The following is a 13,484-nucleotide window of genomic DNA, read 5'->3' as shown; positions in this document are numbered from 1 at the left end:
ATGGGGGTTGGGGGCTGGGTTCAAGGATGGGTCCCTGCTCTGCGTCCAGGGTCATCAGCCGTGCTCCAGGCCTCAAGCTGGTGGTGGAGACTCTGATATCGTCGCTCAGGCCCATTGGGAACATCGTCCTCATCTGCTGTGCCTTCTTCATCATCTTCGGCATCCTGGGGGTGCAGGTGCGCACCCTGCTTGCCCGTGGGTGTCCCAGCCGTGGGACAGTGGTCTGTGGTCAGCAGCAGCCTTGCAGCCCCAGGAGGGCTGTGCGGGGCGGGTCTGGTGGACTCATGGGTCCACCCCCGTGAGTTCCGACCCTGTGGGAAGAGCGGGCGAAGCCATCAGAGTCAGGGTCTTAGGGAAGTCCCAGCCGCCTTGGGAGCCAGGAGGGCGGGGCCCTCCGGATGACCCCGACGCCCTGGTCAGCTCTTCAAGGGGAAGTTTTATTACTGCGAAGGCGCCGATACCAGGAACATCTCCACCAAGGCCGAGTGCCGGGCGGCGCGCTACCGCTGGGTGCGGCGAAAGTACAACTTCGACAACCTAGGCCAGGTGGGCGGGGCGGGGCTCTGGTGGGGGATGGGCAGGGCAGGGATGGGGTGCAGGCAGCGGGTGCAGGCTGCCCTCCTCCTTCTGGGAAAAACGGAAACCCCAGACGGACGGCAGTCACGGTCAGGTCTGTGAGCCGCAGACCATCAGCGGGGGGTCGTGTGGTCCCTCGGGTGTCTCGGGGTGAAGGCAGGGCTGTGGTGACCACCCTTGCTCCGGCCCCACAGGCGCTGATGTCCCTGTTCGTGCTCTCCTCCAAGGACGGCTGGGTGAACATTATGTATGACGGGCTGGACGCCGTGGGCATAGATCAGCAGGTGCGGGGGGCGGGGGGGCAGCCCCGGCCTCCCGGGACCCACTTCTCCGTGCCTTCTGGGTCGTCTCGGGCAACCTGACCCCAAGAGGCCGCCTTTGGCCTCAGAACTCGCGGCCGTGTGGGGCCAGAGCTCTCCCAGGCAGCCCCGTCTCGGATCCTGCCGTGCGTGGGCCGTCCTGGGGACAGGTGCCCTCTGGAGGACGGGGACCCACGTGTCACTTGTGTGCCGCAGCCGGTGCCCAACCACAACCCGTGGATGCTGCTCTACTTCATCTCCTTCCTGCTCATCGTCAGCTTCTTCGTGCTCAACATGTTCGTGGGCGTCGTGGTGGAGAACTTCCACAAGTGCCGGCAGCACCAGGAGGCCGAGGAGGCGCGGCGGCGCGAGGAGAAGCGGCAGCGGCGCCTGGAGAGGAAACGCCGGAGTAAGGCGCTCCGGGTGGCGGTGGGTCGGCCCCTTCCACCCGCGGGAGCCCCGTGCCCGTGGGACTGCGGAACGGCTCCGGCCGGGTCTCCCTCCCACGCGGGCCCCAGCAGCTTCTCCGCGGCGGGACCGGAGTGCCCCGCCTCGTCCTGGGCCTGCGTGGGGGCCGGGCCCCACCCCCCCCCCCCCAAGGAGGGGCCAGGACAGGGGAGGGCGCCGGGGACAGGTGGCGCGGGGGTCTTCTCCCAAGGGGCACAGGACACGAGCGAGACCCCCGGTTTCCAGCGCCCGTCGCCACAGGGGCAGGTCCGTTTCCCGAGGGAAGAGCGAGCGAAGCCGTCAGTCAGACAGGGTCTTAGGGGAGTCCCAGCCAGCTCGGGAGCAAGGAGGGCTTCTTGCAGGAGGGGGCCTGCTGAGTGTCCCCACCTGCCCCGCCCCGTGTGGAGTGTCCATGCCCCACCCCCCGAGGCCAGCTCAGACCATCTCCTTGTCTTTCCAGGCACCTTCCCCAGCCCAGGTATCTGCCCCCCGCCCTGCATGTCTTAGCCCCCCGCTTCGGCCAGCCAGTGCACGGGGCTACGGGCTGGCCTTGCTCCATTGCTCCGTTGCTCCGGGCTCCGGGCTCCGTTGCTGCCATGAGGACGGGTGGACGTTGCAGGCTGGTGCCGGGCCTGCTGGGGTCCATCGCGGGGTGGGCCCAGGATGGCTGGGGGGTGGGCGCCAGGCATCAGCGGGAGGGAGGATCCGCTGGCTCACCTGCCTGGTGTCCGTGTTGCCGTCTCCAAGCTTGGGTTCGTCCCTCCACCTGGCTGCCTGCATGGCTGGAGCTCTGCTGCGTCCTGGGGCACCTGCCAATCTGTGGCCGCTCCCCGTCCCCGGCACTGGCCTGCCCCGCCCGGCTGTTTGCATCTTTGGCTTTGTGAGCTGAGCCGAGCTCTCTAGTGACTGCACGCCAGCCCAGGGAGCATGAGGGTCCCGGGGAGGGGTCGGCTCCCAGCAGCCCCTGCTCTCCCAGGCCCTGGGCCTTCTGGCTCGGGCCACCATAGCTCTTGCCACCCTGGCCACGCCTGTGCAGGGTGCTGTGGCCCAGGAGTGTGTCTGTGTGCGGTGGGGGCAGCTGTGCTTTCACTTGGTGCTCAGCCGACACCGATAAGCTCTAACGGGGTGACTGCAGGCAGCATTTAGTGCAGGCAGAACCGTTGGAGGACGCATGACCCCCGCCCCAGGTCGTGGCCGTCAACCTCAGATGGACCAGAGGTCCGGCAGAGCCCAGACAGCAGGCGGTGGCCACTGGCCCCTTGGAGGACGAGGAGGGAGGGACTCTGGGCCTGGTGACCGGGGCCAGCTCATGCCCGGAACGAGAGAGAGAGAGAGAGCGCAGGGGGTAGGCCAGCCTGCCCTGTGGCGGCTGGGGTCGGGGATGGACTGACCCTGCCGCCCGGGAAGGCCCTTGTCTGCTCAGGCTTCCTCGTCAGGGCGTTTGCACTGGTGTTTGTCAGCCCAGGAGGGCCGACGACGAAGCCCGGCTTGGGAGCCCCCGGCAGGGTGGGGACTGAGCGGGGCCCCAGGGCAGGGCCCAGGTGGGGTCTCGGCTGCCAGGCCCACTCCTAGGCCCTGCCCTGGGGTTGGGGCCCCCTGATCAGATGGGCGACATGCTCCTGAGACCCAGTCCCCCGGGCCTCCCCTCCCGTGGTTCCAGCCGGCAGCAGGAGCCACTTCATGCCCCAAATGGTGCCCCCTTTCTGGGGAGAAACTCTCCCCCAGGCTCGCGCAAACCCCCGTGTCTGAGCCCAAGGCCCTTCCCCAGCAGCTTGCACACCGCAGCTTCCGAGCAGACGAACGGGGGCCACTTGGTGCCGCGGGGCGCAGGCAGCCCCCTGCCCCAGCTCACGGCACCCTCTCCCTGCAGAGGCCCAGCGCCGGCCCTACTATGCGGACTACTCGCCCACCCGCCGGTCCATCCACTCGCTGTGCACCAGCCACTACCTTGACCTCTTCATCACCTTCATCATCGGGGTCAATGTCATCACCATGTCCATGGAGCACTACAACCAGCCCAAGGTGGGGCTCAGTGCCTGGAGACTCCCGCTCCCCCCGCTCCCCACCGCCGTCCGCAGGACCAGTGGCGAGGACGCAAGCCCTGGGAGGGCCGTTGGTGGGGTCTGACGCTCAGCGGGGTGGACCTGGTCGGAGCCGGGGGCGGGGGTCCCACGTCTGCGGACTTTCCCAAGCCCTCGCGGGGGTGGTGGGGTACGTGAAGCTATGGTTTGAGCAAAGTGTCCTTGTTTTCCTTGTTTTAGAACTGGTTGAACCTCCTCGGGCCGTGTGCCCTGGGCGGCCCTCCCCCTCTACCTCCATGGTGCCATCTGCGAACGAGGAGGGCCCCCCCCCCAGTAGTGCTGTCTGTGGGAACATCCAGCTGCCCAGGCATCAGCTGGGCAGGGGACGGGCAGGGGGAAGGCAGTCGGCTTTTTATTTTGCCCTGATCTGGTCTGCGTCCCCATTTCATCAAAGAAAGGACATCCCTCTTTCTCCTTCAGAGGAAGGGACGAGAACAACAGAGCCTCCCACCCTGAACCTCCGTGGCTTTCCTTGAAGCCCCGCCGGGTGTGGCATGGCCACGTCCTGGGATGTGGGCAGGGGTCCACTTGAGGCTGGGCCAGGGGTCTGGGCTTGGGAGGGACCGGTGCCCTCGGCCCAGAGGCTGTCCACGCCGCCAGACCAGGCACTGCCCTGCATACGAGGGCTTGTTGGCCAGGCCCGAGGGACGAGGGTCTGCTGGTGCGGAGGGGGATGGGGCTGGCACACAGGCACCTCGGACTGGCCCTGCAGCCTGACGCTCTCTTCACAGTCGCTGGACGAGGCCCTGAAGTACTGCAACTACGTGTTCACCATCGTCTTTGTCTTTGAGGCCGTGCTGAAGCTGGTGGCTTTTGGGTTCCGGAGGTTCTTCAAGGACAGGTGTGTGGGGCGGGCCCCGGGGCCTGGAGGACCCTTGGGGCACGGGCCGGTGAGAGCCACAGCCCTGCACCCCGTGGTCCCGGCCGGAGGCCCGACGACGCGGTCCTGCCGAGTAGCGGTGTGGGACGCAGCCGGGGCGCCGGAAGGAGGCCCTGAGCCCGCCCGCCTCCTGCCCCAGGTGGAACCAGCTGGACCTGGCCATAGTGCTGCTGTCCATCATGGGCATCACGCTGGAGGAGATCGAGATGAACGCGGCCCTGCCCATCAACCCCACCATCATCCGCATCATGCGCGTGCTCCGCATCGCCCGCGGTAGGCCGCCCGCCTGTCCCGCCCGGGGACCCCTGCTCGTGGCCTCCGCGGCCCCGGGCCCAGCATCCTTCCTCGGCTCACCCTGCGGCGTCCCCCTGGGCTCGGTCTGGGGGCTGGGGAGCGTAAGGGATGGGGGTGGCCCCGGGGTCTCCGGCAGCAGGGGAGGGTCAGACTGGCCCAGGCCCCACGCCCCCCACTGATGCTCGGCTCCTGGCCCTAGTGCTGAAACTGCTCAAGATGGCCACAGGCATGCGGGCCCTGCTGGACACGGTGGTTCAAGCCCTGCCCCAGGTAGGTCAGCAGCTCCTCGACCCGGGGCCCGGGTCCGCTTCACGGCCCCGAGGTGGGCATTACAGCCGCCCCCAAGACCACGAGACGCACCGGGGGGGGGCCTCACTCGATGCGATTCATTCGCTAACACGGTCATCGGTCTTGCAAAAGCCACGGTAACCGCCCCACGTGTGCAGGGAACGCCTCTGCTGTGCTGGCAGAGAGGAGGGCTGTGTCTCTCTGGGCCTCGGTTCCTCTGGGAAAGACTGGAGACCAGGGTGCACCTCCCCCAGTCCGATTCTGGATGCAGTGGGCAGAGGATGTGGACCAGAAGGACTTGTCTGAGTTCAGAGGACTGCACCCAGCGCGTCTGTCCACCCCTGTGTCCTTCTGTCCGTATGTCCACCTCTCCACCAGCCATCCATCCGTCTGTCCATCCGTGTCTTTCTCTCCATACATCCAACTCTCCACCAGCTGTCCGTCTGTCCATCCACCCATGTCCTTCTGTCCATACATCCAACTCTCCGCCAGCCGTCCATCCATCCGTCCACCCCTGTGTCTTTTTGTCCATTAATCGAACTCTCCTACCAATTGTCCGTCCATCTGTCCATCCGTGTCCTCTCCACCTGTGTCCTTCTGTCCATTTGCAGCCCTCCCACCAGCTACCTGTCCGTCCACCCCTGTGTCCCTTCTGTCCATCTCTAGCCCTCCCACCAGCTATCTGTCCGTCCACCCCTGGGTCCTTCTGTCCATCTCCAGCCCTCCCACCAGCTACCTGTCCGTCCACCCCTGGGTCCTTCTGTCCATCTCCAGCCCTCCCACCAGCTACCTGTCCGTCCACCCCTGGGTCCTTCTGTCCATCTCCAGCCCTCCCACCAGCTACCTGTCCGTCCACCCCTGTGTCCCTTCTGTCCGTCTCTAGCCCTCCCACCAGCTATCTGTCCGTCCACCCCTGTGTCCTTCTTTCCATACATCCAGCTCTTTCCACCAGCTGTCCGTCCACCCCTGGGTCCTTCTGTCCACGTCCAGCTCTCCCAGCCAGCTGTCCCGTCTGCTAGCCCAGCGCGTTCCCATCCAGCCGCTCACTCACCCCCACAGCCCCTCCTCTCCAGCCATCTGCACACCACACACCCCCTCCCACCTTCGGCCAGCCCCCTCCTGTCCCCTCTGCGGCCCCTGAGGCCCGTGCCAGCAGGAGTGATGGGGGGAAGGGGTGGAGGAGTCAGGGGGACGGGTGCTAGAGAAGGAGCGGCACGGGTCACGGGACGCCAGGGCGCCCTGCCGGATGCGGCATGTGCCAGGGCTGGGCAGGGGGCAGGACGCCCTAGGTCTGCGTAGCTAGCCCCCAGTGGGGTCGCTGAGGCTGGAGGTGGCCTGGGGCTCTGAGGAGCAGAGGAGCAGGGGGCGGTGGGGCCCGGGGTGCAGGGTGGGTGCGAGGAACTGAACCGAGGAGGGACCGAGGTGGGGGTGCTGGCGGAGGGGCCCCCGGGGGCCACGGAGCTCCAGGGCCTGAAGGGACGGGTGGAGAACAGGGCTCGAAGGCAGTGTCGGGAGCCTGGCCAGGAGTGTGGGTGAGGGCGGCGAGGTGGGGCGCCGAGAGCCCAGCGGGTGGGGGCTGAGGCCGCCCCTGACCTCACTCTGCTTCTCTCTTCGTGTAGGTAGGGAACCTCGGCCTACTTTTCATGCTCCTGTTTTTTATCTATGCTGCCCTGGGGGTGGAGCTGTTTGGGAGGCTCGGTGAGTGTGCGCAGCCTCGCCCACACGCATGCGGCCCCCCGGGCACCGGGTGCCCGCCCGGCAGACACCGGCCACCCGCCTCCTGCCCCATCTGTGTCCTCACCCAGCCGCCGCCCCCATCGGCCCTCACTGCCCAAGACCCGCCCGTGCATCGGCCTCACACGGGGGCATCCGCGCATTCGCAGGAGTGTGGTGCCAGTCCCCTGACACGCATGCACACACAGACGTGCACGGATACACACGTGTTCACGCCTAGCCAGGAGGACAGGGCCACACGTGAGCGTGAGGAAGTGTGCGCGTGCAGATACGCATTCGAGGCACATGCACCCGTCTCCCTGCTTCTTGTGGTCCCTGGGATACAAACGCTGCCCCGTGTCCTTTTTAACGGTCACCGGGGATTCTTTCCACCTCCCAGGCCCGAGGCTCTGGCCAGCGTGGGCAGGGAGCAGGTGGGGACTTTCCAGGACAGCCCAGTCCCTTGGGATCTCCTCAAAAACACCCGATGTCACTGAGTGCTTAGTGGCTGCCGGCAGCCGCCAGCGCGGACTTGTCTATAAGGCGGCAGAGGTGGCTGTCACAGCTCAGGGTCTGCCCAGAGGGGATCCTGGGACTCGGCAGCTGGTGCCCCAGCCCCCAGCCCCCTATTCGGGGTGCTTCCTATGCCCCACGACAAGGCAGCCGTGTCCGTCCTGGCCCTGGGGCCCTAGGGCATGCTGACCTGAGAGGCAGGCCTGGGGAGCAGGGGTGCCCTCTGCTGGGGCTCAGCCAGAACCGGCTGCCACGGAGGGCTTGGCCTGTGTACCCACAGAGACCACGTCCGCCTGGAAAGTCTCACATGTCAGGGTGGGGCTCCAGGCAGCCCTGTTCCCCTCCCCCGGCCTTGAAAGGGCACGGCCCCCACAGAGGCCAGCACCCACCTGCCAGGGCCCCCGAGCTACACGTGGGTCCTTTTCCCCGAGACAGCACCACCTGCTCCCTGGGGGAGGGCGGGGCTCTCGGTTGGGTCCGGCGTGGCCCTGTGTGGCCTCGGGGCCCAGGGTATACACCGCCCTGCAGAGCCCTCGGGCTGACCGAGCGAGGGTCTCCCCGGCAGAGTGCAGTGACGACAACCCCTGCGAGGGCCTGAGCCGGCATGCCACCTTCTCCAACTTCGGCATGGCTTTCCTCACGCTGTTCCGCGTGTCCACGGGGGACAACTGGAACGGGATCATGAAGGTAGCGCCTGAGCCGTCGTGGGGGGCGGGGCGCCCAGGGCGCAGGGCGGGGAGGGGGTGGGGGGGCGGGGGGCGGGGCGCCCCGCAGTCGCCTGCTCTGCCTCCGCAGGACACGCTGCGGGAGTGCGCCCGCGAGGACAAGCACTGCCTCACGTACCTGCCAGCCATCTCCCCCATCTACTTCGTCACCTTCGTGCTGGTGGCACAGTTCGTGCTGGTCAACGTGGTGGTGGCCGTGCTCATGAAGCACTTGGAGGAGAGCAACAAGGAGGCCCGCGAGGACGCCGAGCTGGACGCCGAGCTGGAGCTGGAGGTGGCGCAAGGCCCCCCCGCCCGCCCCAGGCCCGCGGCCCCGCAGAGCCCGGACGCCCCCGGCCTCCTGGTCGTGCGCAAGGTGTCTGTGTCCCGGATGCTGTCCCTGCCCAACGACAGCTACATGTTCCGGCCCGTGGCGCCCGCCTCCGCCCCACACCCTCGCCCGCTGCCGGAATCGGATGCGGAAACCTGCTCGGGTGAGGCCCCTGGAGGCGGCCGGTGGGAGGGGGCGGCCGGGCCTCCGCCAGGTGGCCGAGGCTGCAGCGTTCTCACCTTCCTGCCCCAGGTCCTGCCCTGGGTCTGTCCACCTCTGCACACTCCCTGCCCGAGGAGCCCTGCACCTCCCTCCGGGTCTCTTCGGCCGCACCATCCCCAGCCAGGGACACCGACACCCTCGGTGCCCTGTCCCCTCGGGGCGCAACCCACTCCCCCAGCCTCAGCCGACTGCTCCGCAGACAGGTAGGAGAAGCCCTCCGAGTCCCGCGGCCCAGGCCTGGGGGCCCCACCGTGGTTCCCTCCCGTTTGAAAGATGAGTGGCGGGGACACCAGGGGAGGGGGGCACGTCCCTGCAGTCTGGGACAACGTACAGGGCCCAGGAACCGTGTCTCCTCGGGCACTAGTCTCAGTCCCGTGCAGCGCAGCACCCCTGAGCCTCGCCCGTACCCTGAGACCACTCTCCGCCTGCCGCGGTCTCAGATCCTCTCTCTGCCACGTGCCCTGTGCTTGGGCTTCCGGGCCCTGCTGGCACTGTGCAGGGTGGGGGCTCTGTGCCCAGCGGGGCCTCCTGGGCCACAGCAGGCTCTGCCCATGGGAGTTCAGGTCCTTAGTCCTCTGTCCTCGCTGTGCCCCCAGCACGAGCGGTGCGTTCTGCATAGGTGGGGCCGGGGGACGGCGTGTCCGCTTGCCCTGGGGAGTTTCGGTCCTACTCTGCGGATGGGGTGGGGGTTCCCGCGCCTCTGGCTGCTGCCTGGGTCCTGCCCGTCCTCCTTGGTCACCTGACCCCGTATCCTCGCAGGAGGCCGTGCGCACCAGCTCCCTGGAAGGGCAGATGGCCGGCCCCAGGGATGGTGGCCCAGGCTGGACGGAGCCCGGCGGGAAGACCCCCGTGAGGCAGGCGTCCCTGGGGACCTCCGTACGGTCCCCACCCCGTTCCCCGAGGCCCGCCAGTGTCCGCGCCCGCAAGCACACTTTTGGGCAGCGCTGCGTCTCCGGTAGGCCGCCGGCCCCAGGAGGGGAGGAGGCCGAGGCCCCGGACCCTGCTGACGAGGAGGTCAGCCACATCACCAGCTCGGCGCAGAGCCCCTCGGCCTCCCCCGATGCCCCGGGAGCGGGCGGTGAGCCGGACCTGCACGGGTTCTGCGGCGTCGAAGCCCAGGGCTTCCGGGGGCAGCCGGGCCAGGCGGATGAGCAGAGGCGGCCCTCGGCGGAGCAGGGAGGAGGGGACGGCCGCTCGGAGGTCCGGGAGGTGAAGGCCCGGGTCCCGGAGGCGGAGCCCCCCTCGGGGGCCCGCAGGAAGAAGAAGATGAGCCCCCCCTGCATCTCCGTCGACCCCCCTGCAGAGGACGAGGGCACCGCGCGGCCCCCGGCAGCAGAGGGCAGCGGCACTCTGAGACGGCGAACCCCGTCCTGTGAGGCCACGCCACACAGGGACTCCCTGGAGCCCGTGGAGGGGGCGGGGGCGGACGCGGCCGCCAAGGGGGAGCGGCGCGCACAGGCGGCCTGCCGCGCAGAGCACCTCACCGTCCCCAGCTTCGCCTTTGAGCCGCTGGACGTGGGGGGCCCTGGCGGAGACCTGTTTGCGGACAGCGGCCACAGCGTGGCCCCTGAACCCAGAGCTTCCCTTTCGGGGGCCACAGTGCCTCCTGAAGCCCACAAAACAGAGCCTCCCGTGCTCTCCAGCGACCCCCCAGAGAAGGGACGGGGGCTGCACCTCAAAGTCCTCCAGAGCCCCCCAAAGAAAGCGGGGTCCCCCCCGGCCACCCCCATCCCGGGTGACCACGTAGACAAGCCCGTGTAGCTGAGGGCACGGTGCCACACAGGTTTTAGCACTGGGGTTGGGGCGCACCCGGCAGGGTGGTGGCCCCGGGCAGGGCTGCGCGTGGACCCCAGCTCGGGCCCTGCCGAGGCAGAGGAGCCCGGGAGGCCGTCCGCCCAGGGAGAGGGAGGCAGACGCCGGGTCTGGACGAAGCAGAACAGGGGGTAGCCGTCGGCCTGGGAGCCTCCGGCCGGCGCGCTCGGGTTTGGGTTTTCCCAGCTCCGCCAAGGCGGTCTGAGGCCTGGTCAGCGGTCCCCTCGCGACCGCTGCATCCCTGGGACAAAGACCAGAAAACGACCAAAAAGAGGAAGTCGGAGGCTGCCCAGCAGAGCCCCGTCCTCACACCCACTTACTTTTCTAGGGAACACGTGCTCGGGGCCACCTGTGCTCTGGTTGGTGGCAGCTCGGTCCCCGAGGCCACCACGGCCACGCTTCACTGTTGCTCACGGTCTGAGTCCTCACCTGTTTGTCCCCCCTCCTCGTCCCCCTCTGTCCGCCTCCGCTCCTGGGCCCGCTGCCCAGCATCTGTGTTGGGGCGATCGAGGCACGCTCGCGTCCCCAGGGAGTGGGGTCCATGCAATAAGCCGGCGCCTCTGCTGGCGGCCCCGCCCGGGCTGGGAGGTTGCAGCAAAGCCCCTGCGGTTCGCGGACGTTTCTTTTACAAATTCAGGTTAAACGTTGCAATAATCTGATACAGGAAATTTGGCTGCTTAATGGAAGAGGGAAGGGGGTGGGGGGCAAAGCAAAGGGGAATAAATATTAACTTATTTAAGAAACGCGTTGGGTTATCGCCGTCGGGACCCGCACCACTTCCAGGAGCGCGGCGGGCCCGTTGCCTCACCGAGAGCGGGGCTGGGTGATGCTCCCGGGCCGGCCTCGGAGTCTCCATGGAGGCTTGGCCCGGCCCCCCTCTGGTTCTGGAAGAAAGAGCCAGGCTCACGAGAGGGGAACCAAGTTCACACGTGGGCATTCACACTCTGGGGAAACTTGGCAAGTTTTTGCCAGGGCTCCCAGCAGGGCTGGGTGCTGGGGGGCGAGCTGCTGAGGCTGCACCGTCTGCCCACTCGGTCCGCTTCCTGCCCCGAAGACTCTGGCCCTGACCTTTGACCTGCCCAGTGCCCCATTGGCCTCCCAGGGCTCCTTCCCAGCATGAGAATGGGTGTAGACGGGCCGGGATAGGATAGGACTTGGGATGGCTCCAGAGTCTTGTGGGTGACAGCTGTGACCAGGCTGGTGGCTGAGGGCAGTGCAGACCAGCCCCGGGGCCAGGTCCAGGCCCTTCCTGCCACACGGCAAAGCAGGACCCCACCGTGGCCCCCCGGCCACGGCCGCCTCCAGGGTAGTCTGTCTGGTGGGAGGCTCCTCCTGGCTGAGGACAGAGCATATGTGCTGTGACCCAGGGGGACAACACCCGGTCTGGGGCCACAGTCCAACCTAAGCTCTCTGACACTGACCCCAGTGGGCAGAGGACACACAGTGAAGGGCCTCAGGCTCAGCCACTCCTTGCTTCAACCCAATCTCTCGGGGGCTCACAGCCTCCCCGGGGCCAGGGCCATGATGTGTGTGCACTGCAGGGTTAGGGGGTGCCCTGAGCCCATGTGCCGGGCCAGGGTGGGGCAGGGAGGGCCCATTCACCTGCTGTGCAGGCAGGTGGAGGGAGGAGGGAGGAGCTGAGGGGCAGGCTCCGTGGCAGGCCCCACCTGCTCCTCCTGGGCACCTGCAGCTATGGCTGTCCCCACCACTTGTGCCCCGTGGATGCTGCCCCCTGGCACTAAGTGGCCAGCTCTGGGCCGCACAGGCCACAGCAGGACCAGGGCGGCCCCAGGTGGCCTGTCTGTAGACCCACGTTTGTTTTTCCCCGTCACCCGGACAGGGGTGGGGATGGGTGTCCCCCACCTCCAGGAAGCCCTCCCCGGTTCCCGGGGGGCACACTGGCTCGTCTCCTCTGTCCTCCAGGAGTCGGGTTTTCGGGGCTGCCCCGGAGGGCCCCAGCTCGAGGCCCAGAGTGAGCCAGGAGACAGTCAGGCCCTCGTGACAGGCGTCTGTGCCAGCCCACACTGCCCACGTCCCTGCCCCTGAGCCCATCTCAGGGTCCCGTGGTCTTCACCGCAGATCAGATGGGCACAGCCCCCAGCTGCCCAGCTCAGAGCAGGCACTTCTAACCGTCCGCCGTGTGGCCAGGGCCTGATGACAGAGCCGATTAGGGGCCCTGGGAGGGGGCTGGACTTGTCTGCACCTGGCCCCGGCTTGAGACAGAAACTCTGAGGGCCATCTGTGCCCCCCCCAAATGTCTCTGGACACTGTGCCGTTTCTGCCCCCTATTTGAGAGGAGAGCAAACTGAGGCACAGGGAGCGGAGTCCTGTCCCTAGGTGCCTTCCTTCTCTGGCCCCGGGGATGCCCTCCCAGCCTGCTGGGGCCTCTGGTTGCCCAGGGGACATGGGTCACATGGGCCCACGTGGTGGCCTCCGCAGGGGGACCCCTCCTCCTTGCCCACACCCCCACACTAGCCGCTGACTCGGCTCTGGCTGCCCTCGTCCCTGACCTTTCCTGGTCTCGGCCGTGTGGGTTTGGTTTCCAGGCACCCGGGAACCCACCACCTCTGCCCTTCCTGAGGTGGCCTTCATCTCTGATCTGCAGCTCTGGGCGTGAAGGAGCCTAGTCCTGTCTTTCCGCCCTCACCCTGTCCCCTCGGAGCCTTTCCTTGCAAGACGCGCCTCCCTCCACACCTCATCCGGCCCGAGGCCTACCCAGGCCTCAGAAAGTTCTAGAACTCATCACCCCAACAACGGACAGTGACAACCCCTGGGTGGGATGAGGGAAGGAGGAAGGAGAACGGATTTCTTGGTTTTTTCTCTTTTTTGTCTTAGCACGTCCATATCCGCCAAGAGTTTCCAGGGGGCACGTACTACACTTGTCATAAAAATAACTTCCAGGTTAAGAAGAAGGCGCGGCCTCCCTGCCCCCCTGTGACCCCCTGCCGCCCCCACATGCCCTGCCTCACGGGCCACCGCTGACCCCCCCACCCAGGGCGACTCTGGAGGACCCCCGGTCTGCAAGGTGAGGGGCACCCGGCTGCAGGCAGGCGTGATCAGCTGGGGCGACGGCTGGGCTCAGGCCGACCAGCCAGGCATCTACACCCGGGTCACCCACTACGTGGACTGGGTCCGCCAGTATGTCCCCGAAGAGCCCTGAGCCGTCCCCGGAGCTGCCAGCCCTCTGCTGGCCCCGACCGCTGCTTCGTCCCCGCGCCCTGCCCGGGGAGCAGGCCATGGGCGCTAATCTTCATTACGGTGCCTGCAGAATACATGTGGTTGTCACTGTGGCTCCGGTTGTGGGGGGGGTCACTGAGGGAGAGG

General features: G+C 67.6%; 1 protein-coding gene across 4 annotated transcripts in view; it reads left to right on the top strand.

Moving 5' to 3' along the window:
- CACNA1H (calcium voltage-gated channel subunit alpha1 H) overlaps window positions 1-10,819 on the top strand; it is a 62,353-nt gene extending 51,534 nt beyond the window's left edge. For 3 of the 4 annotated variants that reach the window (XM_045047488.1, XM_045047487.1, XM_023246207.2), the window contains 14 exons: window positions 50-176; window positions 421-546; window positions 771-860; window positions 1,092-1,284; window positions 1,783-1,800; window positions 3,193-3,344; window positions 4,135-4,244; window positions 4,423-4,556; window positions 4,777-4,847; window positions 6,485-6,563; window positions 7,657-7,778; window positions 7,887-8,289; window positions 8,379-8,551; window positions 9,108-10,819. In XM_045047488.1, coding sequence (XP_044903423.1) covers window positions 50-176; window positions 421-546; window positions 771-860; window positions 1,092-1,284; window positions 1,783-1,800; window positions 3,193-3,344; window positions 4,135-4,244; window positions 4,423-4,556; window positions 4,777-4,847; window positions 6,485-6,563; window positions 7,657-7,778; window positions 7,887-8,289; window positions 8,379-8,551; window positions 9,108-10,109 — 2,800 coding nt within the window. In that variant the 3' untranslated portion in view covers window positions 10,110-10,819. The remainder of the gene's footprint in view (window positions 1-49; window positions 177-420; window positions 547-770; window positions 861-1,091; window positions 1,285-1,782; window positions 1,801-3,192; window positions 3,345-4,134; window positions 4,245-4,422; window positions 4,557-4,776; window positions 4,848-6,484; window positions 6,564-7,656; window positions 7,779-7,886; window positions 8,290-8,378; window positions 8,552-9,107) is intronic. The other variant, XM_023246208.2, reaches the window with a different exon arrangement.
- Window positions 10,820-13,484: the final 2,665 nt, after the last annotated feature.

The sequence above is a fragment of the Felis catus genome, chromosome E3, assembly GCF_018350175.1.
Source record: "Felis catus isolate Fca126 chromosome E3, F.catus_Fca126_mat1.0, whole genome shotgun sequence".
Taxonomy (NCBI): domain Eukaryota; kingdom Metazoa; phylum Chordata; class Mammalia; order Carnivora; family Felidae; genus Felis; species Felis catus.
Note: the sequence above shows the minus strand (reverse complement) of the source record. Positions and strands in the feature narration are given on the sequence as shown.